Source organism: Pinus tabuliformis, chromosome 5_1 (genome assembly GCF_031772625.1).
Source record: "Pinus tabuliformis cultivar Carrire ecotype Pingquan chromosome 5_1, CPIR1, whole genome shotgun sequence".
Lineage (NCBI taxonomy): Eukaryota > Viridiplantae > Streptophyta > Pinopsida > Pinales > Pinaceae > Pinus > Pinus tabuliformis.
In genome coordinates this window covers 921,139,369-921,165,531 of record NC_142305.1, presented here as the reverse complement: position 1 = coordinate 921,165,531, position 26,163 = coordinate 921,139,369, and the positions used below count along the sequence as shown (strand labels likewise).

At 40.1% G+C, this 26,163-nt stretch overlaps 1 protein-coding gene across 1 annotated transcript in view; it reads left to right on the top strand.

The window, feature by feature from the left end:
* The first annotated feature begins 2,122 nt into the window (after positions 1-2,122).
* Positions 2,123-26,163, top strand: part of NPU (ATP-dependent helicase/deoxyribonuclease subunit B) — a 120,919-nt gene continuing 96,878 nt past the window's right edge. Inside the window, exons 1-3 of the mRNA XM_089433164.1 lie at positions 2,123-2,441; positions 2,563-2,625; positions 2,738-2,793. Coding sequence (XP_089289290.1) covers positions 2,310-2,441; positions 2,563-2,625; positions 2,738-2,793 — 251 coding nt within the window. The 5' untranslated portion in view covers positions 2,123-2,309. The remainder of the gene's footprint in view (positions 2,442-2,562; positions 2,626-2,737; positions 2,794-26,163) is intronic.

Below are 26,163 nucleotides of genomic sequence, written 5' to 3'. Positions count from 1 at the left end.
TGATGTGATTTCCATTTTTTTTATATATTTTAAATCAAATGAATTGTTTATTTGAGCCTTCTTTTTCTAATTGCATGAAGCGACCTTCTTTTTCCCTCACTAATACCATGATACCCCCGTGTCCTTTGCCACTCCCTGCTGCCTTGTTCCACACTGCCATCTTCTAGTATCCTTCAAATAAAGATGTCTTGCACCCTTCATGCTCATGTGTTTCTATGAGGCAAATTATGTCTCTATCTTTAGCAATAGGCTCTAACCTAGGTCTTCGTCTCCATGGGTAACCTCTGTGGTTCCAACAAGCTAAACTTAAGGAAACCTAGGTATGAATTGATTGATATTTATTTTGACATGCAAAACTCACAATTGAGTCTTTGTCCCTGCTTTCCCATACTGACCTTACTTCCTAATTTCCTGTTGAAGAATTTGTTGCATCTTCTTTATTACCATCTTGCTGCTCTGTTTTGGAAGAAGGTCCAAATCGCGCTATCACAACTTTACCTTTATAAATCCATGCTTTCTTGCCTTCATCTCTTGCTGCCCTAAACTTTGACATTTCCTCCCTCTCCTCCTGTTGTCTTACAATTAAATATTCTTCTAGAAAAAAGCGAGAACCCCTCAAGAGATGCTTCTTTTTTAAAATGATATATGAAATGAAATGATATTTTAAGGTCCACGAGACTAAAAATAGTCTATGAGACCATTAGTTCCCTGTTTTTCGCTTTTTGCAATTCAATCCTTTTCCAATTCAAATTGATGATGAGTTGGCTCAACCTTCCAACAATCCCCTCACTAAAAAGACAATGCCAAAAAACTAATGCTAACATGTTCTCATAACTTTCTCTATGTCTTTGAATGCATCACATTCTAAAATGAAATGTTTTTCTGATTCCACAACCCCAGGCGTGCAAAATGTACACACCTGTTCTTCCCAAGCTTCTTTAGGCCTTTTCCACCATCCTGTTTCACACTGAAGTTGATGTGAGTTGGTCCTTAATTGAGCAATAAGCCCTCCATGAAATGCTAGCTCCAATGAACTCTTTTTGTTGTAGATCACACGTAGGGTTGAATTCGTCAATGTAATATTTCTTCTTTCTACCCAACTCTTTTTCCCATAACATTTTACGAAACTTCTCCATAACAAAATCCTTTAGCTCCTTGCTATTTGTGGGACAGACATTGATGTAGATATTCCATTTTTGCATCCATGTGTAGTTTTGTTTCATCCATGCTTTCTTTCTTTCACTCATGCCTTCATTAAAGATAGCAATAGGCCATCTACCTACTCTCATTTGCTCAATTATTTTTAGATATCTTATGAGTCGCACCATAGCAATTGCTTCAATGGGAGTTGCTCCTGTTTCACTCAACATTATCTCATAAGGCACTGAACCTTTTATTTTGGACTTGCTCATGATCAAGCGTTTTTGGATTTTATCATGTTTCCATTTTGAGATGGGAGTGCTGCTAGACCACAATTCACACCCATATAGCAGCAATGGACAAACCAAGAGTCCAAAAAGCACTTTAATTGTTTTCCAATCCCATAACTTTGCCTCTCTACATCTGTTTTGAAGAGCATATAATGCTTTCCACCCTCCTAAAATTCTCTTCTTTCTAGAGTCCTCCCAATTGAGTTTGTTGTTGAAATCAATCCCAAGGAACTTGTACTCATTTATTTCTTCAAGAATGTTGTTTTCAAAGAAGAAAGTATGCTCGTTGTGCTTCCCTTTATTAGAGAAAATCATTATTTGGGTCTTACTAGTATTAACTTGCATCTCCACTGCTCTACAAAAATGCTCAAAAACATATAAGTGCATTTGCAATTCATAGACCAATTTAAAAATCAATATATTTATCACACAACCTAAACTTTTATAGACGTAGCTTTCTGAACATTAAATTTACCACCCTCCATGATTAACATATTTATATTTGTCATTGCTAAATAAATCTAGGCTAAAATTAACACAAATAAAACGTAACTTTGTAAAATGAAAAACGCATTGACCTTGACGAGTGTAATCACTGGTAATGATTAGAGCGCAACACATCAGCCTTCGTGACCCACGAAACTATTTTAAAATTACAAGAAGCACTATTAGTGTTGTATGATGAGATAAAAAATAAAATTATCGATGCCCAGAAAACTTGGGGTTTCAATGTGAAATAGTAAGAGGCTCCCTTCTCCAGATTTAAATGTACTAAATCACATAATTTTTCAAGGTCTACTTGAAATTTTAGTTGAACAACAGGCATCAATTCCTCCTCCCTGACGTAGTTCTGTGGGGGGCTTCATTGGCGGTCGGGTCATGGGTATACCAACGACGGCGATGCTGTTGCTACTGGTGGTGGTGGAGGTGATTGGAATGATGGGCATGGCGTCTGCTTCATACAGGGTAGGAGACCTTGTTCCCATGAGCAGGATGGGCCAATATCACGCGGTAATATCAACAATAACGACTACATAAATTCCATCCCGCATTACATTGTATTTTACATTTCCATAACGCTTATTTTCAATCCATTACCGATTATTTGTCTTCCTTGCTTGCTTGTGAACAGATGCGAACTAATTGGCACGATATACTTGGTCACCACTGTCCAATCTTTGGGGTAAACAGAGAGGTAAGTATGGTAATAGCTGATGAGAGTTTGAGTTTGTTGACATTGGTGCTTCATGCTATTGCTGGGGTAAATGAAAATCTTTTAATTTATTTGAATTGGGGAATTGGTTCAGGTTTTGTTTCCTATACCGAAGCCTACAGGTTATACTGGAGCAGATGCATATAAAATGTAAGGATGGATGCAACCCTAATCATTGTATTCACTAACATTTGGGTAATTCGCAATTGTTTATCATGGGTTGCAAAACAGCATTATTAATTCTTTTATTGCAAACTAACTACTATATAAAACTTTATAACTGTTCGACTGAGCTTCAACTCAGAGAGATTGCTAGAATCTCGCATAGGTTCCATTAAAAACGGAAATATAAGCAAGAGTAGCCATTTCACGTGGCGTTGAGAATAGCTGCATCGCTTTCTCATGTTAGAGACAGAAGTAAAACTAGAAATATGCAAATGATTAGAAACGTGCATAATCTACATCTTTGCTTACTGGGTTGAGAATTGTGTAGTTGTCTGAACTGTAGGTGCCAACATCCGTTGGAGCTGATCTGTGAGTTTCTTTATCATGATTAGCAAATCTAATTCTTGACCTTTCTCCAGACATCAAGGGCATCATCCAGATTCTCTCTCACGTTTTGAACCGAGTAAGAGACAGTACTAATGCCTCTTCAACAAATGAAAGGGCACATCCACCAAGTATTAATGCCTCTTCAACTGTCAATTGATTGACCACAACTAATATTCTCTAGTTTCCATTCATTCTGTAGTATAACTGGCCAACTAACTTAGTCAACAATTGATGCTCTTCACTATAAAATACATTGATCCGTATACTGAATGTATAAAATATGATCGATAGACTATTGTAAAGACGACATAAATTTATAGCTGAAGGGATTAGCTCAACTGGTAATTGTCAATGTAGCTAATCATTTGGATAGTGCCGTGTCAATAGATGCCTGCTTTGGATCTCGCATTAATCTACACCAGCAAATTTACTTGGGATGCCATACAAGAATGTAGGGAAGCATTTCTTAGATTTTCGGTGCTACAAGAGCTCGAGGCTTGTATCAGTCATGTCGTTTGAACTTAACTAGAAAGGTTCATAACAGTAAATGTACAATAAATGCCAAATGGTTTGAAGGTATTAAACATTTTTGAGAGATGATTGTGAAGAATACGTAAGTGTATAGCTTAATTGGTTAACTCAATCGGTTGTCGCCAATGTTGTTGGACATTTGGTTAATTCCATGTTAACAAGTACCTGGTTTGAATCTTCCTAAGTGAGATGTATTGACTAGTTTACTAAAAATACCAACCACCAATGTGGGGAAGCATCCTTTGGTTTCCCAATGATGTTTTCCTTGAGAACACTACATATTGGTAGTGTTTTATACTACAAAAATATGTAGGGATGCATCTCTTTATAAGAATCCGATGTTTTAAATATGTTTTATTATTATTATTATGGTTACTGGGGTACATTATACTTTGCAAAGACAACTAAATTTCTTAACTCAATTCTGTGATTTTCACTAACTCATTGTTAACCATAGTAAAACTCGAGTTGTTTTGTCAAAACTCATCTCTCTTTGTGTGGGGGGGGGGGGGGGGAATTGAGATTGTTAATTTAATAGGCTTACTATTTATCTTGAGGCTAACTTTTCAATTACGATTGTGTGATGGATATACATTTTTAGTGATGTTAGAGTGTCAATGCAGTGATGTTAGAGTGTCAATGTCAATGCTTTGAACTCTTTTTTTGGGATATTTTATCTTTTTTATCATTGTTCTTAGAACCAGAGCGGTCATTGAATTGGGGGACCCTAGTAATCGGGGAAAAAGTCGAATGACCAAAAAATACATAAAATATTTATGTACATCCATGTGAATCTAAACAATTAGACACAACTATACAAAGTTTGCTCATGCATATTCATGTATATATCAACTTGCAAGTAAGTGTGCATATAACCCAAACAGCATTGAGTGCAATCCATATTTGAACTAAAATACATAAACAAAGAGGCTCTAAATGGCCTATTGAGTCCAAAAAACATAATGCTATAAAAATAAACTACATATCATCAAAATAATTGCCTATATTAAGATCCTCATCATCAATAGCATCCTCTGCCCCCTCCTCGAAGCTCTAAGCCTTTGCCTCTACCTTGGTTCCTCAGGGACACTAGTCAACACACACCAATTTTGATGAAACTGTAAAGTTTTCTAAACCACGGTAAACAAATTTTGCACTGTAAAATAATTCCTGGAGGAAATTAAACAGCTAACACTAAAAGATCTCTCAGAAAAAACTCTTAGTAAGAAAATCTAGAATCTATAAACATGTACCACGGAAAACAACTAACAAAGCTCAATAGCGGTCTTCTAAAACCTGTCATTGTTTTTCATTAATTCCAAACATGAAAATTTGCTACAAGAAAATGCTGAACTGCTGACTGTTGAATTGATAAACTCTGTCCGCCGATCTAAACCTCTGCCTTTCTTCTATAGGGATGAATAAAGGTGTACTAGGGTTTTCAAAATTAGGTCGAATTCCTAGATCTTGGGATCTGCATGGGGATGAGGTAATGCACTCCAAGGAAAGAGTTCATGTTCACTCGGAATCTGCGCCCTAACTAAAAGTCAAACTCCAAAATAGAAAAATTGTTAAAAATAAGATAGAATTAAATTCAGCATGCTATCCACTTTAACTGGAAATTAATGATAAGGATAACCTTATATTTATCTTATCTAAATCTAGTGCATGCATGCATGCACCCTAATTGCTGGAAGCCAAATTTAGTGTTGCAGCCTCATCCATAGATCGAATTTGCTGCGGCTGTAACAAAAGGCGTGTAGATCTGCTATAGGTTCTCCAGTCCATAGAAGACTAATTGTGGTGCACACTTTAGCATTCCCTGTTATTGAGGAAAGTGTTCTACACAACTTCCTTTTGACTTGTGTCTCTAATTGAGTGGTCTCTGATCTTAATATGCTTGAATCGATCATGAAAAGCTGGATTTTCAGAGGGTTTAATACAACTTTGTTTCAGAGAGTTTAATACAACTTTGATTGTCATAGTAAATCGTGGTAGTGTCCAAAGTCTGAATTGTCAGCTCTGCTAATTACTTGTGAAGCCATATCACTTCACAATTAACAGAACTAGCTGCCATATATTCTGCCTTCGCTGAGTTGAGTACCACAAAAGCCTTCTTTTTGGTGTACCAAGAAATCATACCCAAACCTAAACTAAAGCAACACCTTGAAGTGCTTCTCCTATCACTAGCTCAACTTTCCTAATCAGAATCCAAGAAACCATGTAACACCAATTTTCCATCACCAACATACCTTAGTCCAAAATGCACCGTGTGCCCTACAAGTACTTGAGCGCATGTTTTACGACTCAATGAACCTATCGGGGTTGCACCATGTACTAACTCAAGCTGTTCATGTTTACTGTGAAAGAAATGGCAGGCCTAGTATTTACCAAATATGTGAGGGAACCTATCAACTACCTATATATAAATGGATCAATCAAATCTGAATTAGAATCAACAAAGGACTTAAGAATAGCCATGGGCTTGCAGTCCATTGTCTGAAATCTCTTTAGAATCTTCACTGCATACTTACATTGTCCAAGGAAAACTTCACTTGGACTCTACCACACCTCTAGACCCAAAAAGTAGTGTATCAAGCTGATGTCCTTCGTGTCAAGTTCTCTCTCCAATTTTGTCGTGCACCATTCTATGGGTTTCCTTGAACTTCCTATTAGTATGAGATCGCCTACACATAGGACTGAAACAAGCATATTTGAATGATCGACCAACTAGTATAGTTTGGACTCTGGAGTCTGTATCTATTTCAGTGAAACCCAAACTTGAAAGATACTTATCAATTCTGGAGTACCATGCATGTGGTGCCTGTTCCAAACCATAAAGGACCTTCTTCAACTTGGAAACATGTGCCTCACATTCATGCACCTCAAAGCCTCTTGGTTGATTTATGTACACCTTCTCCTCAATCAAACCATTAAGAAATATTGCCCTCACATCCATTTGATATAAACAACAATCAAAGACATAATGAATCTGATAGAGGTATAATTGGCAACAAGAGCAAAAGTCTCCTCATGGTCAACTTCCTCTTTCTGGGAAAACTTTTTAACCACAATCTGAGCTTTGAATTTTTCCACTGTTCCATGGGTATGCATTCCACAGGCTTGAGTGCATGCTCCCCGTGCTTCCCATGCCCTCAGAATGGGGGGGGGGGGTGTGAATCTGGCAAAATGTTTTACCATATCCCTCATTTCGCAAAACTCAGTGAAACATGCAATGAAACATTTTGCCAAGGTGTGTGGCATGCTTTATAAAATGAGGGGCTTCTGGATGCCTCCCCATAAAAAGTGGGCACCTAGGTGCCCTCCCATGTTTTTTGTCCAGACTCCAAAAAAACGCAGAAATTAAGAAATCCATAAAAAAGTTGAAAAAAAAAATGCAATTAAAAAATTCATTGCATAATGATGAATTTACATGGGATGAATTGTTATGTTGGTATTTACTATTTTTTGTTGTTGTTGTCTATTTTTATTTATTTTTTATTTTTTAATTTTATTGCTTTTAAATAAATTAAATTATAGAGATGGGCCCCCCTATGCTAGGGACCTTGACATCCTCCTGTCCCCCATGAATTTCCCTAAAATTTGGGGGGTGTCTCCACACATATCCCATGGGTGTTTCCTTGCTTCCGCATCTCGGAAACTGGGTGGAAGATTGAATTTTTGTACACTGCCATCTGCTGTATGCTTGATCTTGCACTGGCACATAGATTCAATCACTGACTTCCTGTCTGGGCTAGACACTATTTCCCATTCATCATTCTTCATGATGGAGTTGTACTTTTCTATCATGGTATCCTGGGAAATCTATTGATTTTTTGCCTCCTCAAAACTTGAAGGTTTTGCATAAATGACGGATGGCATTAATGCTACTTGATTCAGAATTTTTTTGGGAGGATAACTTACTTGAAATGAAGTCATAAGAGTTCCAACTTGCTCTTGCACCTCCTATATTGTTTAGGTGAACCACCTAGGCTTCCTGGCTCAATTGGATGGTAAAGAGGCACCTCGTGCACCTTCAAAAGCTTGCTGATCTGAATCTGATTTTTCTAATTTTCACATATCAACCTTTAGTGCAACAAGCTCTTCTACCATCTTGATCACTGTTGGAGGTTCCGAAGACTTGAAGGATGATGCATCCTCATTAGACTTGACTTCTTTGCTTACAACTACCTTCTGTTGAGATGGAATGTAAACTTTGTAAGCTTTTGAGGTCTCATTATAACCCAGAAAGATACCCTTCAAAGTTCAAACTAGAAGGTTCCAACTTGGTCCTTATCTCATGAGGGATATGAATGTAAATGCGACAATTGAAAACATGAAGAGTGTGAGGCTTCTCACCAATGAATGCTTCCTCTTGTGTCTTGTCCTTGTTGAAAATAGCAAAGGAATGGATTCCTTGATTTGTGCCTTAATTTAAGGAATGGAATTGGTGATCTTCTTAATCATGCATGAGTTCCAGTGATGAGGACGAGTTCAAGAAGCAGTTTAACTAGTGCGAGTTTGTTTAAGACTAACTTAATTATCTTCTAGTGTGAGTTAAATTGGGAACTGAGTGAATAAGTGGAGTTATCCTAAATTTTAGGAGGATCAAGTTATCTAATTGTGTTGACTTTTGCTAACTAGAAAAACTCCATTTCAACTCCTAATTTAGAAAACTCACTAAACATAACCTAATTGAAAAGCTTGTAAGGAGATCAAAGGCACACAATTAATCAATTCTTGAGCACGAATTTGTGAGCAAGAGAGCTTGTGAGAGGAACAAGCAAGAGGATTTATCTTGTGCGAATTGTTGGAGGAGAATTTCCCTTGGGAAGCAAATCAGTATTCTTGCAGAGTTGTTTCAAGCCTAGTTCAATGCTGAGAGATCAGATTGCATTCTCTATTGAAGCAGGGTTATTTGTAAGAGATTTGTAGCCTATTTTTCTTCAATAAAATTCTCAAGCGAGGGTTTTCTCTGTTGGGTTCCCTAGAAAAATTGTGCTGTTTGTGTGAATTTTAGAATTTTTTTCTGTTATATTCCGCTGCTATTTGGTAGAGAAATTCTGTCTGTGTGAAAAGAAAATTTATTTTCAGATTGTTCATAACAAAAAATCAGAATTTTGTGGAAATTCTACATGGTATCAGAGATTTAGAGCTATGAATAGAGATCAATCAACACATAGTCTTCAAAGATGACAACTCACACAGGATTGGGATTGCGAGAGTAGGATAGATTGGATGGCTCTTCAAATTTTGGTGTTTGGAAGGTCCGCATATTGTTTTTGTTGGATGAGTTTGGGCTGAAAGAATTTGTTGAGAAATGTGTTGTAGAACCTTCAGATCCAGACAAGTTGAGGTTCTTCCAAAGGCAGATGGCCAAGGCCAAGAGAATGATCTTAGATGGACTTTAGGATCATATAGTTTCTCATGTTGCAGGTAAAGATACAACTAAGGACATGTGGGATGCCTTAGTCAAGCTCTACTAGAACTCTTTAGAGAACAGGAAGATGGTCCTTCAAGAGAAGTTGAGGACAATCAAGATGCATAAGGGTGAGAGTGTCGCTGCCTATCTCACCAGAGTTCAGGAAGTCTGTGATGAGCTAGCAGCTGTTGGAGAGAAGCCTATAGACATAGAGCTAGTGCGTGAACACTTATGGAGTGACTTCATCCAGGAGGAGCTAAGGCTCAGGCTTAGTTGAGGCTTCTAGCAACAGTGGCAAGGGTTCCAAGGCTGAGGAGGAGGAGAATCTTGCTCTTGCAAGCAAAGGAAAGAAAGTCAAGGTGAAGAATGAGATCAGTCAAAAGGGTGACAAGAAGAAGACAGATCTAAGTAAGATCAAATGCTTCCGTTGCCATACTTTTGGACACTATGCTTCCAAGTGTCCTAAGTTCTAACCGAAAGAAGGGGTCGAATAAGGAGCATGTAGCTGCATTAGCTGAGGTAGATGAGTTTATCTCTCAGTTTGAGAAGGACTTCTTGTTAATAGCTTGCATGGTAAGCTCAGTAGGGAGTAGTACATGGTATATTGATTCAGGAGCTTCTTTCCATATAACTGGAAATCGAGAGTATTTCAGCCCGCTGGATGAGAAGGACCTGCAGTTGAACTTCAAGATTGGAGATAATGGCAAGTATGCTACCAAGGGGGTTGGTACTGTTAGCTTTGAGAGGGAGTCAAGTAATACTCTACATATCAAAGATGTTCTCTATGTTCCAGGACTGAAAAAGAACTTGGTTTCAGTAGCTATCCTTGAGGTAAAGGATATGATGTTACCTTCAACAGAGGTAAGGCTTACCTCTAGCACTTGGCTTCTAGATGTAAGAAGCAGATAGGTGTGAGGATGAAAAATCTCTACATGTTTCCTGTAGAGATTCATGTAGCCTTGATCAACAAGGTAGGATGTGCAGATGTAGGTGAACTTTGGCACAGGCGCATGGGACACTTACATCATGGGGCACTGAAGATTCTTCAACAGATTGCCACAGGATTACTAGCAGGAGGTCTTGACAAGGGTGGAGTGTGCAAGGGGTGCACACTTGGCAAGTAGGCCAAGTCTTCCATTGATGGTCAGAATAAGAGAGACAAAGGTATTTTGGAGCTGGTGCATTCAGATGTGTGTGAGCCCTTCTCTTCTCCATCATCGATGAGGCACAGGTATTATGTTACTTTCATGGTGATCTCAGAAAACTTGGATTTATTTCATGAAAAAGAAAGATGAGGTCTTAGACAAGTTCATGGAGTTTAAGGCCTTGGTAGAGAAGCAGACTGGGAAGAAAATCAAGGTGGTGTGAAGTGACAATGGTGGAGAATACATCTCCAATGCCTTCGAGGAGTTCTGTGTAAAAGAAGGTATTAGGAGAGAATTGGTAACACCTCATAACCCTCAGCAGAATGGGGTGGCTGAGAGGAAGAACAAGAGTATTGTTGGAATAGTTAGATCTATGTTGCATGATTAGGATCTGCTTCGATTCTTGTGGGCAGAAGCATGCAACACTGTGGTATTTCTACAGAACAGGAGTCCACACAGGGTGCTTGGACGAGTCGCACCAGAGGAGGCTTTCACAGGCAAGAAGCCTGATGTTTCACCCTTTCAGATCTTTGGCACAAAGGTCTACTGTCATGTGTTCAAAGATAATATGAAGAAGTTGGATGCCACAACAGAGAAGGGTATCTTTGTGACATATTGTGAGACATATCAGGCATATAGGGTGTATCTTCAAGACTCAAGAAGACAGTTCTTAGGCGAGATTCTAGGAGGATTAGGCTTTGAGAGTTTCCTTAGAGCGTGAGCAGATTGCAGTACTGGAGGAGGAGCTACTCACTCCGAAACAGGAGGCACAACCAACACCTCAAAGTCAGCCACAACCACAGTCCAGTGGCAAGAGGGTAGCACAATAGGATTTGCAGTAGGACGAGGAGGACAAGCTAGGCCGAGAGCAGATAGATTAGCCGGAGCCACTTACCACGGGGAGGGAGAAGGCCAAGTGGGCCGAGCTGTTGATCCAGAAGGCTCGGGAGCAGGTCGAGGCTCCTATCACGATATTTAGGTAGAGTAAACAACCACAGAGGTACACAGGTTATATGGTACTGATGACAGAGTTGGTGGACATTGGGCCTTCTTCTTATGAGGAGGCAACTTCTCAGTAGGTTTGGCTGGATGCTATGGTGGAGGAGTATTCCTCTATCATGAAGAATGATGTCTGGGAGGTTGTTCCATGACCTGAGGGGAAATTAGTAGTTGGATCTAGATGTGTGTACAAGCTAAAGCATGGAGTAGATGGGAGCGTGGAGAAGTTCAAGGCCAGGTTTGTGGCCAAGGGCTTCTCACAAATTGAGGGCATAGACTATGAGGAGACTTTTGCCCCAATAGCACAATATTCATCCATTAGGACTATTTTGGCACTTGCAGCACAGATGGGGTGGAAGATCCACCAGATGGACGTGAAGACAACCTTTCTCAATGGGGTTGTTGAGGAGGAGATCTATATAGAGCAGCCAAAGGGGTTCAAGCAGTTCAGTAGAGACACACATGTGTGCAGGCTGAAGAGAGCTCTTTATGGGCTCAAGTAGGCTCCGAGAGCATGGTACACTCGGATTGACAACTACCTTCGAGGATTGGGCTTCACTAAGAGTGAGGCGGATCCCAACCTGTACTACATCATGGTTGGAGGGCTTCCGCTCATTCTAGTTCTCTATGTTGATGACCTTATATTGACTGGAGATGAGAGCCTGATCCAGGATTGCAAGGAGGACCTTGCAAGGGAGTTTGAGATGAAGGATATGGGGCTTATGCACTATTTCCTTGGCTTGGAGGTTTGGTAGGGTGGTGGTGAGATCTTTGTGGGACAGGGCAAGTACACAGGAGAGATTTCTGGAGATTTCATATGCAGGATTGCAGGCCCATGGCCACACCTCTAGTCAGAAGTTGGAGGAAGGTGGATGCTAATAGAGGAGAGCGAGTGGAACCTACAATATACATGCAACTCATTGGATCGTTGATGTACTTGGTCAACACACGACCTGATATTTGTTTTGCAGTCAACTAGCTGAGTCAGTTCATGGTTGAACTGACCAGAGTGCATTGGGTTACTACAAAGCATGTGTTGAGATATCTCAGAGGCACAATAGGTTATGGACTGTGGTACAAATAGGTTGATGGAGTGAAGCTTGAGGGCTTCACTGATGCAGATTGGGCAGGGAGATCCACAAACAGGAAGAGTATTTCAAGTGGCATTTTCGACATTGGGTTAACTGCAGTTTCTTGGTACAACAGGAAGCAGAGATCAGTTGCACTCAGTTTAGCAAAGGCTGAGTACATGGTTGCTAGTCAAGCAATTTGCGAGGCTATTTGGATGAGGAAGTTACTTGTGGGACTTTTCAGACAAAGGATGGAGCCTACCCTGATACATTTGATAATCAAAGTTGCATTAAACTCTCTGAGAATCCAGTGTTTGATGATTGCTCAAAGCATATCGAGATTCAGTATCACCATCTTGCAGATTGCGTACAGAAGGGGATAGTCAAGCTACGATACATTACAAAATCCCTTCCTCGCTAAAAGGGAGTGTTGAGAATAGCGAAGGAATTGTATTTGAAACCGTTTGGTCAAATTCCACCCGGATTGTATTTGATTAAAATAATTAATATTTTTAATGGAGTTCCTAAGTCTAAACTTAGGGAAATTAAAATATTAATGGGTATTAATCAAAATGTGGGTGAGAATGATCTAGGAGGATGAAGTCATGTTTTAATCTTAACCGTTGATTAGAGACTTAATCTCGGCCGTTGAAGACTCCACTGGAAAAGTATAAGATGGAGGCTTGGGGTTCATTTCAAAACACACACATAGAGAACGAATTGATCTAAGAGTTCGATTTCTGGGGCTAGGAAGCTGAGAAATTCGAACTAAGTGATCATTCAGCAACAAAGGGGTAGTGAGAATCCGAGAGGAGGACTTTCCAGAGAATATTGATAGAGAGGCGGAGAGAGCTTGCAGAGAGGCAGCGCAGTAGCTGGGAGAGCTGACGTTGGGCCAGTCTGGGCCCATGCAGCCTTGACGCAGAGCCAGAAAGGACTGTGCAGAGGGAAAAGTTGACTGTCACACAGAAGCCGGAACTATCACAACAGCCGGGATAGCTGACGCAGAGGGCAAAGGAGCTGATGTAGGGCTGACGCAGAGGGCAGAGGAGTTGATGCAGGGCTGACGCAGAGGGCAGAGGAGCTGATGCAGGGCTGATGCAGGGCCAACGCAGAAGTAGTCGGGGTTAACCAGTCTTGTGCCAGATCAGCCAGAATTTTGCTGGGTGAAGTGAGGTAAAACTCACTCAGATTTTTCGCTGGTATTTTCTTTGTAAAGGATTGCTAGATGAGCATCCTAGATTTGTATTCAGATATTTCTCCTGCATAATAATAAACCCTCAGAACTGCTGCACCAGTTTTCTCGCATTGGGTTTTTCCAGGGACTATTGTGTCCAAAAATAAGCGCGTACTATGTATCTTGTTCTTTGCTCTGTTTTCTGTTTCATGAGATCAAATATTTAATTAGTGTAGGCTGCAGAAGTAATTTGCTTAAGTATTCAGAAGAATAACTTGGTTAATGTATGTTAAAATTCAAGTAGGTGAAGTAGATTCAGATTTGATGCAGTAGGGGTTCCTTCGAGTCTAGGAATTTTCACATGGTATTAGAGCACTAATTTTGAAACAGGGAGAGCAGATCCAGCGCTGAGCAGAGAGGCCAAAAGCTGCACTTGGCAGCAATTCGAATCCCCTTGAAGGGATTGCGCAATCCTTGTTGAGAAGTAGATTCGAGGAAATCTCTCTCTGAGTGAGATGACATAGAGGTACGATTTCCAGTTCATGAGTTTGCAGAGGCAAAGGGAGTGACACAAAGCCTCAACGCAATGCTTGAAGGGCGTAGTTTCTGCTGGCGCAGAAATCCGTTGGAAAAGAACGAAGATACGTAGAAGGGTAATTTTCTCCTTAGAGAACTTTCTGCCAGAAAGTTCGAATTTCTCACTTGCTGAGTAGCTGAGTAGTGCTAAGTAGTGACTAGAGGAGTCAGTTCGACAATTGTGTGAGATGGCATTGCATGGGCTTAGAGATCAGGACAGGTTGGACGGAGCCTCCAACTATGTCATATGGAAAACCAAAATCTTAGCTGTTCTGGAGGAATATGATCTCGAGGCCTACGTCAAAAGTGTTGTAGCTGTTCCTGCTGACAACGATCAAAAGAAGAAGTACAAGGCCGAGCAGGGGAAGGCAAAGAGGCTCATTCTCGATGGAGTTCGAGATCATGTGGTCTCACACTTGCAGGGCAAGGATACAACCCAAGAGATGTGGGAAGCCTTGTCTTCACTGTATGAAGGCTCTTCTGAACAACGTAAGATGTACCTAGAACAAAAACTGCAGCGGAATTTGATGCAGAAAGGAGAAGGGGTGAACCTTTACCTTCAACGTCTTTAGGACACTCGAGATCAACTTGCTGCAGTGGGGTCCACTCCTCAGCCAATCGCGATGGTGAGGATAGTCCTGAATGGAGTATCGGATGAATGGCAAGTTTTTGTCCAAAGCATATTGGGCAAGGAAAAACTACTTTCATGGGAGGAGATGTGGGCGACTCTTCAACAGGAGGAGTTAAGGAGGGACCTAGTGAAGGTCAACCTCAATGGCAACAGTGGGAGTGGCACAAAGACGAAAGAGGAGGATGAAAACGTAGCTCTAGCATTGAAGGGACAACAGAAGCAGAAGCGAAAGGAGGACATTTCAAAGGTGAAATGTTTCAGGTGTGGCAAGATGGGCCACTATGCATCCCAATGTCCTTTGAAGAAAAAGGATAAGGATGAGAAACATGATCCTAAGGCTGCTTCAACAAAGATTAACGAGGATGAGTTTGCCATGAGTGCCCATGCATCTCCAGGAGGGAGATGGGGCGATATTGAGCTATAGTCGGGAGGACTACATGTGGGCAGGATCCTTGAGGAGTCCACCTCTTGGATCAATTCCTTGCTGCGGGAGCCAGAGATTCAGCAGTAGCGAGATGGACTTAGTGTCAAATGATGCAGTGGAGTGTTTGGATGACAGATGTAGTAGCTTGGGACCAGAGACTGATCAACACAGAGCAAGGTTGGAAGCAGTGCATAAGCCAATGACAACGCAGAAGATTTAGAGGGTTAACAGCAGTTAGACTCCAACATTCATTGTATTACGTTGAACATAGTTAAGTTCAACTAATTTTGGATGTTTTTTAGTTGCTTCTCTCAACAATTGAGTTGCAGTACGGATGTAGTGTTAGCAGTGGCAGTGCTAGCAGCGTAGTAGATGCAACGTTTGAGAGGGAGCTGTAGTACAGATGCAACAGTGGCAATGGCAATGGCAGTGTCATGGGTAGCAATACAGTTGCAAAAGGAGCATAGTGTTGGTGGCAACAACAGTGCAAAAAGGGGTGCTTCAGAAACAGAGCAACATGCAAGTGGATATTATTGCTAGAGCACTTTCCTCGCTAAGAGGGAGTGTTAGTTTTTGGTAGCATCGTGTTGATCTAGATTGTCATTGATGTCAATATGGCAATATTCTAGGATACTAAATGATGATATGAAGCCAAGGAGAAGCAGAGCAGATTCGTGAAGTAACAGGAGCAAGAAGCCAAGGAGCAAAGCCATCAGGGAAGCCATTGGAAAGACATTGGAAGCCATTGGAAGTCAAGAACAGGAGCAGTCAAAGAAGAGCTATCGGAAGAGTTCATCGGAAGCAGTTTATCGGAAGCCATCATGAAGCCAAAGCATAAGAGGAAGAGGTCATTGGAAGCCACGAGAAGCAAAGAGGAACACATCGGCGGAGGTGCATAAACAGTGTTATCGGAGGAGCTAAGAACCCAATCTAAGAAACAAACCATGGAAACCTTTTAACAAAAGTCCACAGCGCATCGGAGTTAACATATCAACAGTATATTTTATTGACAACTTTATTACGTGTCACATTGAAATCTGCGATTGTGATTTGAGCTACGGATCTGACTGTTCCAATAGAACAAGCTCTAATGTAATACCATGTCCGCCACCATCGGAAGTTACATATCGCAAGTCTTAAAAAGGGTTATGCTAAAACTGTCGATTACGATATATATTGCGGACCCGATGGTTCCATTATAATACACCTTAATACAATATCGCATCCTTCGTATGAAATTTCATATCGCAAGTCATAAAGGTCACGGTAAAACCTCCGATTGCGATATAATATTGCAGACCCACTGCACCATTATAACATGACTTTATACAATATCGCATCTGCAGTATCGCTAGTTTCTAAGGGATGTCAAACCATCGATGCGATAAGGCTGTGGATCTGACGGATTTATTAACCACTGTTTAATATCATATCGCATCTGCTCTGTCAGCAGTAGGGGAATTGGCTATGTTATGTGCAAACCTTCGAAAGTTGCGATTGCTGGATTAAAGGAATAACTCTGATTTTCATGAATGTTGCGATTGCGATTAATGTGATAACGTGCCATGTGGGACCTCCATGTGGGTATAGCCTTGGATGAATATTAAAAAAGGGCCTCTCCGATATAATCTTTTAATGTGCAAACTCATAAGTCAACCTCTCCTCCCAATGAACGTGTCTTTTGGTTATTGGCAAAACTCACATATATACAAGTTGAAACGCTTCACTTCACGTAAACGATCTTGGGCATCTAACACAGAGAAGAAGTAATAGTTCACAACTCGTGAACTTGAAGGAACGAAGGACGCCGAGGGTCTAGTAGGAAAGAAGGAAGCCGAAGGTCGAGCAATTATGTTTGGGTTAATATTTGAAAGGCTCGGACCTGTGATGAATTAATCTATGGAAAAAGTATAGAACGCAACCTGAAGAACAATTTTGTGAAGCGAAATAAGGTTTCATCTGTCATCGTTTGAAGGGAGCAGTAGACAACACCAGCATTGAAGTGTTTGTGAGTTTGTTTCTTGGAAGTAAGATATCGTGACAATAAGAAGCAGTCACTCCCGAAACAGTTACCGCAACAGTAAGAACAGAGGGTTGAAAAACAGAGAATTGTTTTTTGTGCAGACATTGAGGCTTAGCGCAACTTATCAAAGATATCTTGTTGAAAAGCATCAACAGATCTTGGAGACATTATTGGAGATCATGATGGCTATTTGAAATCATCATGAGGTAACTTTGCAGACTCTGTGTGGGCAATATGAAGAGTTGTGAAGACTCCTTCATATGAAGACAGGTTGTCATTGATGATGTAGCATGGAGACTACAGTGAAGCTGTAGATTGACAGAATTCAGTGAAGAAGATTTTGGGAGCAGAGAATTACTATCAAACATATCTAGACAAAATATAGCAATGGGTTGGAGCCCAGAGGGTTGGTGCCCTGAAGGTTGGAGCCTCGAACAAACAAGGTAGGTGCCTTGAAAGATAGGGTCGGAGCCCTTGGGGTTGGTGCCTCAGAATTGGAAGGATTGGTGTCCTTGGAGTTGGTGCTCCTAAATCCAAGGTTGGTGCCTTGACAAGATAGGGTCGGAGCCCTTGGGGTTGGTGCCTCAGAATTGGAAGGATTGGTGTCCTTGGAGTTGGTGCTCCTAAGTCCATGGTTAGTGTCTTGACAAGACAGGGTTGGTGCCCTAGAGGTTGGAGCCTCACAAAAGTCCAAGTTGGTGCTTGGCAACAGGTTGGAGCCTGGGAGTTTGAAGATCGGTGTCTTCATCTAGGGTTGGAGCCCTATATACATTGTACTTGATTCATTGTAAAGATTATATTAATAAAAGCATTTATTCCTATTGTTCATTTTGTGTTCTAAATATAAGTGATCTAACTGGTAAAAGTAACAATTCAAAAGGAATACTGATTCACCCCCCCCAGTATTTCCAACAATTGGTATCAGAGCCAGTACCTTCACTCAAAGCCTAACAGCTTGAAGGTTGATCATTAGAACACAAATGGCGAAGCCAAGGAAGAAAGTCTCCAATCCTCCTAAAGATGTGTCTCCCTCAACCACCGAAATTGAAGTCAATCAATTTGTGACGGCTCCATTGTTCAATGGAAACTTTGATATATGGGAGGCAAGAATGAGGAATTTCTTAAAGACTCAAGGCATTGAAATCTGGAAATCAGTGATTGTTGATAGCATGATGGATGGAGAATCCAAGGAGTACAATGCAAAAGCAATGAAGGCAATCTTGAATGGGCTACCAGATTCTATAAAGAACAATTTAGGAAAATGTTCGTCAGCGAAGGGTATATGGGACAAACTTCATGACCTTCACTCAAAAGGAGCATTGACCATGACCACTAGTCAAGAAGATGATGGAAACCAAGAAGGAAATCTAGAACCCATCATAGAAGCTGAAAATGAGAATGATGACATCAAGGCTAAAGAAGACCTAGAAGATGAAGAGAATGAAAAAGATTTTGAAGAAGATCTCCTCACTAAACTTATGGCTGCCATGGAAGAGATTATCAATTTGAAAAAGGAAAATGAGGAACTTAATAAGAAAGCACTAGCTGGTGACCAAGACCAAACAAGGAAGAAAGTTGACCTTGTCAAGCTTCAAGTACAAGAAAGGGATGAAGAGCTTGCCAAGCTTAAGAAGGAATTTAATCAAAGCAAAATAAAGCATCATGAAAAAGTCATATCCATGACAAATCAATTGGATAAAGCAAAGAAACAGGAAGATAACTTGTCAAGCCACCTTGAACAAAGGCACCAGAGCTTGAACAAACTTGAAGCAGAGATTGGTCAATACAAGGAAGAGGTCTCCTCCCTTAGATCACAACTAGAAGAAGCAAGGAAACAAGCACAAGGAACTGAGAAGACAATGGAAGCATTGGTAATCATAGAAGGACAGGTTGATGAAGCAGAAAATGAGAAAAACACCATGATATGCCAACTAAAAGCAAAGGATGAAGAAATATTCAAACTAAAATCTGACCTCAACCTTCTCAAGGCCGAAACATGTAAAGCTACAAGGATCATGGAAGAAATGGAGAGCAGTCTAGCTAAGGAAAATGAAGAAATCTTCAGAATGAAATCAGAAATCATCTCCCTTAAAATAGAATCAAATGAAGCAATACGTATCAAGGAAGAGTTTGAGAAACAACTTGCTAAGAAGAATAATGATTGTGAAAGATTGGAAGAAGAGATTGTCTCCCTCAGAAAAAAGGTTGAAGGGATGGACAAATTCTTGAAAAGCTCTCAAGCCTTGGATGACATGCTCAGCCATCAAAGATCCCCATTTGATAAATCAGGTCTTGGCTATGAAGGAGAATCCTCAAGCAAGAATGATAATGCTTCAAACAAAAAGGATGTGAGGAAGCCAAAAAGAAATGTTGATGCTCCCAGTTCCAGCAAAGGTAAGGATAAGAGTCAAGTTAACAATGAAGGAAATCCTATTCCAAGAAGAAATGCAGATGATGTCAAGGACCCAAGAAGCAATGGTTATAATCAAAGGATCTCAAGGCAGAAAGACTTTAGAAGTACATCAAGGAAACCTTCTTCTCCTAGGTACCAAAGTATATTTCTTGGTTATTGCTATTCTTGTACAAACTTTGGACACATGGCAAAAGCTTGTAGGGGATATCACAAAGATAGACATTATGGTCCCCGACAATCTTCGAGAAGCAATTTTGCGGGAAGAAATCATGAATTCTTATTCATGAACAACATAGAATGCTTCAAGTGTCATACCATGGGTCATATGGCACGTGATTGTAACTTGACTTGGGCTCCTACACAAACTAGAACCATGCCAGAAAATAAAGTTACACAAGTATGGAGAAGAAAGCAAATACAATCCGAAAATCTCTTGAACTCTCCAGCCAACAACACATGTTGATGACTTAATAAAGATATCCTTGATATTCCGAGTATTTGATGATGGGATTCTGCCAAAAAGAGACCATGCATACAGTTAGGGGGAGCTTTTGATTCTTGATCATTATTGCAGAAGCTATCTGTGAAAGGGTCCTTATGAAGTCCTTGATGAGCTATATTAACAATCATTCTTTGATAGATCATTTCTCAGGAACACTCCATTGAAGAACATGATCTCTTATCTATCCAATGGACTGTTGTTGAAGATTTTTTTTTTCTACTTGATTACTAAGTAGAAATTGGAGCAGCAGAGAAGGCCATCTAATGCTAAATAAATGGGGCAAAGAACTATGTTGTTGTTATTATAGAAGTTGAATATCTCGACTCAAGGATATGATGTGAGAATTATGGACACAAATAGAGGCAACCTTCAAACAAACAGATACATCTGGGAATGGAGCTTGAAGCAAGAGCAGTTGGCAGCATCTAACATAATTGAAGCATTGCAAAAAGTTGTCAGTCAGTAGAAAGAATTTAAAAGACAACGACAGATTGATATCAAAATCTGCTAATGGAGATAACTTGCAAGAATACAAAGGAAAAGATGGCTTATCAAAGGAATTGTAAAAAAAAAAGGAGAATGTCGTGCAGTCGAATATAGCTCAGTAACTTAAGGAGAAGCACAGAGATATAGAGGAACTCGGATTTGAAGAAAGATGGCAAGAAAGACAATTTCAATGGCATTTTTTTCTTGATTCAGACTATGAAGGCCTCTTAATTCTGACTGTAGAGACAACAGAATACGGTGTAGAAGCATAAAAACTTGGACTTAGACATTTGGTATATGACTATTCAGAGTCTGTTTGGAAGCATTGAAGTGGAGCATCTTTAAGCATTGTTGAAGACATGATGAAAAAGTTTTGAGACATGAAGAGGGGATAATGTGCTAGCTGATGATAAGGCAACAATCTTTCTATCTTGAGCAAAAAGAAGAGCACCATGACAGGGGGAGTAACATATCCATAAAGATCTACAATTCATGAAGAAGAGAAGCAGCTTGACAGGGGGAGCAGTTCAACTTGGGGAGTCCTTGTGCATTCCTTTGCCATTGATGGTAAAGGGGGAGAGAAGAATATTGCCATCAATGACAAAGGGGGAGATTGTTGATCTAGATTGTCATTGATGTCAATATGGCAATATTCTAGGATACTAAATGATGATATGAAGCCAAGGAGAAGCAGAGCAGATCCGTGAAGTAACAGGAGCAAGAAGCCAAGGAGCAAAGCCATCAAGGAAGCCATTGGAAGTCAAGAACAGGAGCAGTGAAAGAAAAGCTATCGGAAGAGTTCATCCGAAGCAGTTTATCGGAAGCCATCATGAAGCCAAAGCGTAAGAGGAAGAGGTGATTGGAAGCCACAAGAAGCAAAGGGGAACACATTGACGGAGGTGCATAAACAGTGTTATCGGAGGAGCTAAGAACACAATCTAAGAAACAAACCGTGAAAACCTTTTAACAAAAGTCCACAGCGCATCGGAGTTAACATATCAATAGTATATTTTATTGACACCTTTATTACGTGTCACATTGAAATCTGCGATTGTGATTTGAGCTACGGACCCGACTGTTCCAATAGAACAAGCTCTAATGTAATACCATGTCCGCCACTATCGAAAGTTATGTATCGCAAGTCTTAAAAAGGGTTATGCTAAAACCGTCGATTGCGATATATATTGCGGACCCGATGGTTCCATTATAATACACCTTAATACAATATCGCATCCACCGTATGAACTTTCATATTGCAAGTCATAAAGGTCATGATAAAACCTCCGATTGCGATATAATATTGCAGACCCGCTGCACCATTATAACATGACTTTATACAATATTGCATCCGCAGTATCGATAGTTTCTAAGGGATGTCAAACTGTTGATTGCGATAAGGCTGTGGACCCGACGGATTTATTAACAACTGTTTAGTATCATATCGCATCCGCTCCAACGGCAGTAGGGAAATCAACTATGTTATGTGCAAACCTTCGAAAGTTGTGATTGCGTGATTAAAGGAATAACTCTGATTTTCATGAATGTTGCGATTACGATTAATGTGATAACGTGCCATGTGGGACCTCCATGTGGGTATAGCCTTGGATGAATATTAAAAAAGGGCCTCTCCGATATAATCTTTTAATGTGCAAACTCATAAGTCGGCTTCTCGTCCCAATGAACGTGTCTTTTGGTTATTGGCAAAACTCACATATATACAAGTTGAAATGCTTCACTTCAGGTAATCGATCTCGAGCATCTAACAAAAAGAAGAAGTAACAGTTCACAACTCGTGAACTTGAAGGAACGAAGGAAGCCGAGGGTCCAGTAGGAAAGAAGGAAGCCGAAGGTCGAGCAATTATGTTTGGGTTAATATTTGAAAGGCTCGGACCTGTGATGAATTAATCTATGGAAAAAGTATAGAACACAACTTGAAGAACAATTATGTGAAGCGAAATAGGGTTTCATCTGTCATTGTTTGAAGGGAGCAGTAGACAACACCAGCATTGAAGTGTTTGTGAGTTTGTTTCTTGGAAGTAAGATATCGTGACAATAAGAAGCAGTCACTCCCGAAACAGTTACCGCAACAGTAAGAACAGAGGGTTGAAAAACAAAGAATTGTTTTTGTGCAGACGTTGAGGCTTAGCGTAACTTATCAAAGATATCTTGTTGAAAAGCATTAGTAGATCTTGGAGATATTATTGGAGATCATGATGGCTATTTGAAATCATCATGAGGTACTTTGCAAACTCTGTGTGGGCAATATGAAGAGTTGTGAAGACTCCTTCATATGAAGACAGGTTGTCATTGATGATGTAGCATGGAGACTACAGTGAAGCTGTAGATTGATAGAATTTAGTGAAGAAAATTTTGGGAGCAGAGAATTACTATCAAACATATCTATACAAAATATAGCAATGGGTTGGAGCCCAGAGGGTTGGTGCCCCGAAGGTTGGAGCCTTGAACGAACAAGGTAGGTGCCTTGAAAGATAGGGTCGGAACCCTTGGGGTTGGTGCCTCAGAATTGGAAGGATTGGTGTCCTTGGCGTTGGTGCTCCTAAATCCAAGGTTGGTGCCTTAACAAGATAGGGTCGGAGCCCTTGGGGTTGGTGTCTTAGAATTGGAAGGATTGGTGTCCTTAGAGTTGGTGCTCCTAAATCCAAGGTTGGTGCCTTGACAAGACAGGGTTGGTGCCCTAGATGTTGGAGCCTCACAAAAAGTCCAAGTTGGTGCTTGGCAATAGGTTGGAGCCTGGGAGTTTGAAGATTAGTGTCTTCATCTAGGGTTGGAGCCCTATATACATTGTACTTGATTCATTGTAAAGATTATATTAATAAAAGCATTTATTCCTATTGTTCATTTTGTGTTTCTAAATATAAGTGATCTAATTGGTAAAAGTAACAATTCAAAAGGAATATTGATTCATCCCCCCTCTCAGTTTTTCCAACACATCGAAAGTGCTCTAGCCTTGAAAACTGGTGGAGAGGCTAACGCACATGAGTTCTAAAGAACCCGAAACCGTTTGGCGAAATTCCACCCGGATTGTATTTGATTAAAATAATTAATATTTTTAATGGAGTTCCTAAGTCTAAGCTTAGGGAAATTAAAATATTAATAGGTATTAATCAAAATGTGGGTGAGAATGATCTAGAAGGCGGATCAAGTCATGTTTGAATCTTAGCCGTTCATTAGAGACTTAATCTTAGCCGTTGAAGACTCAACAGGAAAAGTATAAGATGGAGGCTTGGGGTTCATTTGAAAACACACACAAAGAGAATGAATTGATCTAAGAGTTCGATTTCTGGGGCTAGGAAGCGGAGAAATTCGAACTAAGTGATCATTTAGTAGCAGAGGGGCAGTGAGAATTCGAGAGAAGGACTTTCCGGAGAATACTGATAGAGAGGCGGAGAGAGCTTGCCGAGAGGCAACGCAGTGGTTGGGAGAGCTGACGTTGGGCCAGTCTGGGCCCCCGCAGCCTTAACGCAGAGCCAGAAAGGACTCCGCAGAGGGAAAAGCTGCTTGTCACACAGAAGCCAGAATTGTCGGAACAACCGGGATAGCTGACGCAGAGGGCCTACGCAAAAGTAGCTGGGGTTAACCAGTCTTGTGCCGGATCAGCCAGAATTCTGCTGGGTGAAGTGAGGTAAAACTCACTCAGATTTTCTGCCAGTGTTTTCTCTGTAAAGGATTGCTAGATGAGCATCCTACATTTGTATTCAGATATTTCTCCTGCATAATAATAAACCCTCAGAACTGTTGCACCGGTTTGCCCGCATTGGGTTTTTCCGGGGACTTTTACGTCCAAAAATAAGTGTGTCCTATGTATCTTGTTCTTTGCTCTGTTTTCTGTTTCATGAGATCAAATATTTAATTAGTGTAGGCTGCAGAAGTAATTTGCTTCAATATTCAGAAGAATAACTTGGTTAATGTATGTTAAAAATCAAGTAGGTGAAGTAGATTCAGATTTGCTGCAGTAGGGGTTCCTTCGAGTCTAGGAATTTTTACACTTAATCATACACGAGTTCTAGTGATGAGGACGAGTTCAAGAAGCAGTTTGACTAGTGCGAGTTTGTGGAAGACTAAGTTAATTGTCTTCAAGTGTAGTGAACAAGTGGAATTAGCCTCCTAAATTTTAGGAGGATCCAGTTATCTAAGTGTGTTGACTTTTGTTAACTAGAAACTAGAAAAGCTCCAGTTCAATTCCTAATTTAGAAAACTCACTAAACATAGCCTAATCGAAAAGCTTATATTTAGACCGAAGGCACACAATTAATCAATTCTTGAGCATGAGCTAGAAACTAGAAAAGCTCCAGTTCAACTCCTAATTTAGAAAACTCACTAAACATAGCCTAATCGAAAAGCTTATATTTAGACCGAAGGCACACAATTAATCAATTCTTGAGCATGAGTTTGTGAGCAAGAGAGCTTCTGAGAGGAACAAGCTCTCTTGCTTTATCTTGTGCGAATTATTGGAGGAGAATTTCCCTTGGGAAGCAGATCAGTATTCTTGCAGAGTTGTTTCAAGCCTAGTTCATGGCTGAGAGATCAAATTGCATTCTCTATTGAAACAGGGTTATTTGTAAGAGATCTGTAGCCTATTTTTCTTCTATAAAATTCTCAAGCAAGCGAGGGTTTTCCCTGTTGGGTTTCCTAGAAAAATTGTGTTGCTTTTGTGAAATTAATTTCTGTTCTATTCTGCTGCTATTTGGTAGATAAATTCTGTGTCTGTGTGAAAAGATAATTTGTTTCAGATTGTTCATAACAGCAGATCAGAATTTCATGGAAATTCTACAGTCCTTCGACACTCTGTGAGGACACCTATTAAGAATATAGACCACTGTAAAACATGTTTCTGCTTGGAGACATATGGTTAGATCTAGATCATGGATCATGGTTTTGGTTGTCTCTGTTAAATTTTCCAAATGCCCTAGATGACTATTGTCCTGTGTTTCTCTTAATTGAATCAATAAGATCTGAACTTTTTTAATGACAGAAATGAATATTTTTGAATATGCAACAATTACTCATATGGTTGGAGAAATGAACAATGGAAGCACTAGATGAATAACACACATGCACAATGATTTTCCCCTTCAAATCAACTTATCATTCCACTGACCAAAGTTTACAAGGTACCTCCACAAGCTGCTGTAACTTAGCAGCTATACGTTAAACAAAATGAGTACAGAACAAAGAAGTATAACCTGTTGAAATAGAAGTATGGCTCTACTGGAGAAAAAAAGCAGCGGCTTTTGTTGTACAATTGTATGATGTTGCTATTGCACAGATTCCCTCTGTTGTTTACTATAACGAAACTGCACTCTCTCCTCTCAGATGCACTATCCTTCTTCTCTTGGTCTCTCTCTCTCTCTCAAATTTTCTCATGTGTGTTTCAACTTCTTCCTCTTGTCCTATTTATGTTTTGAGAGAGATAACTGTTCTTCTCATTCCTAACAACTTATTTCCTATGTCTTATTAACTAATATCTTTAATCCTAGCAACCACCTTTTCTCAATAGTGAGGTGTATGGCTATGATTAGGACAAATCTAATTCACTACTATTCTATAA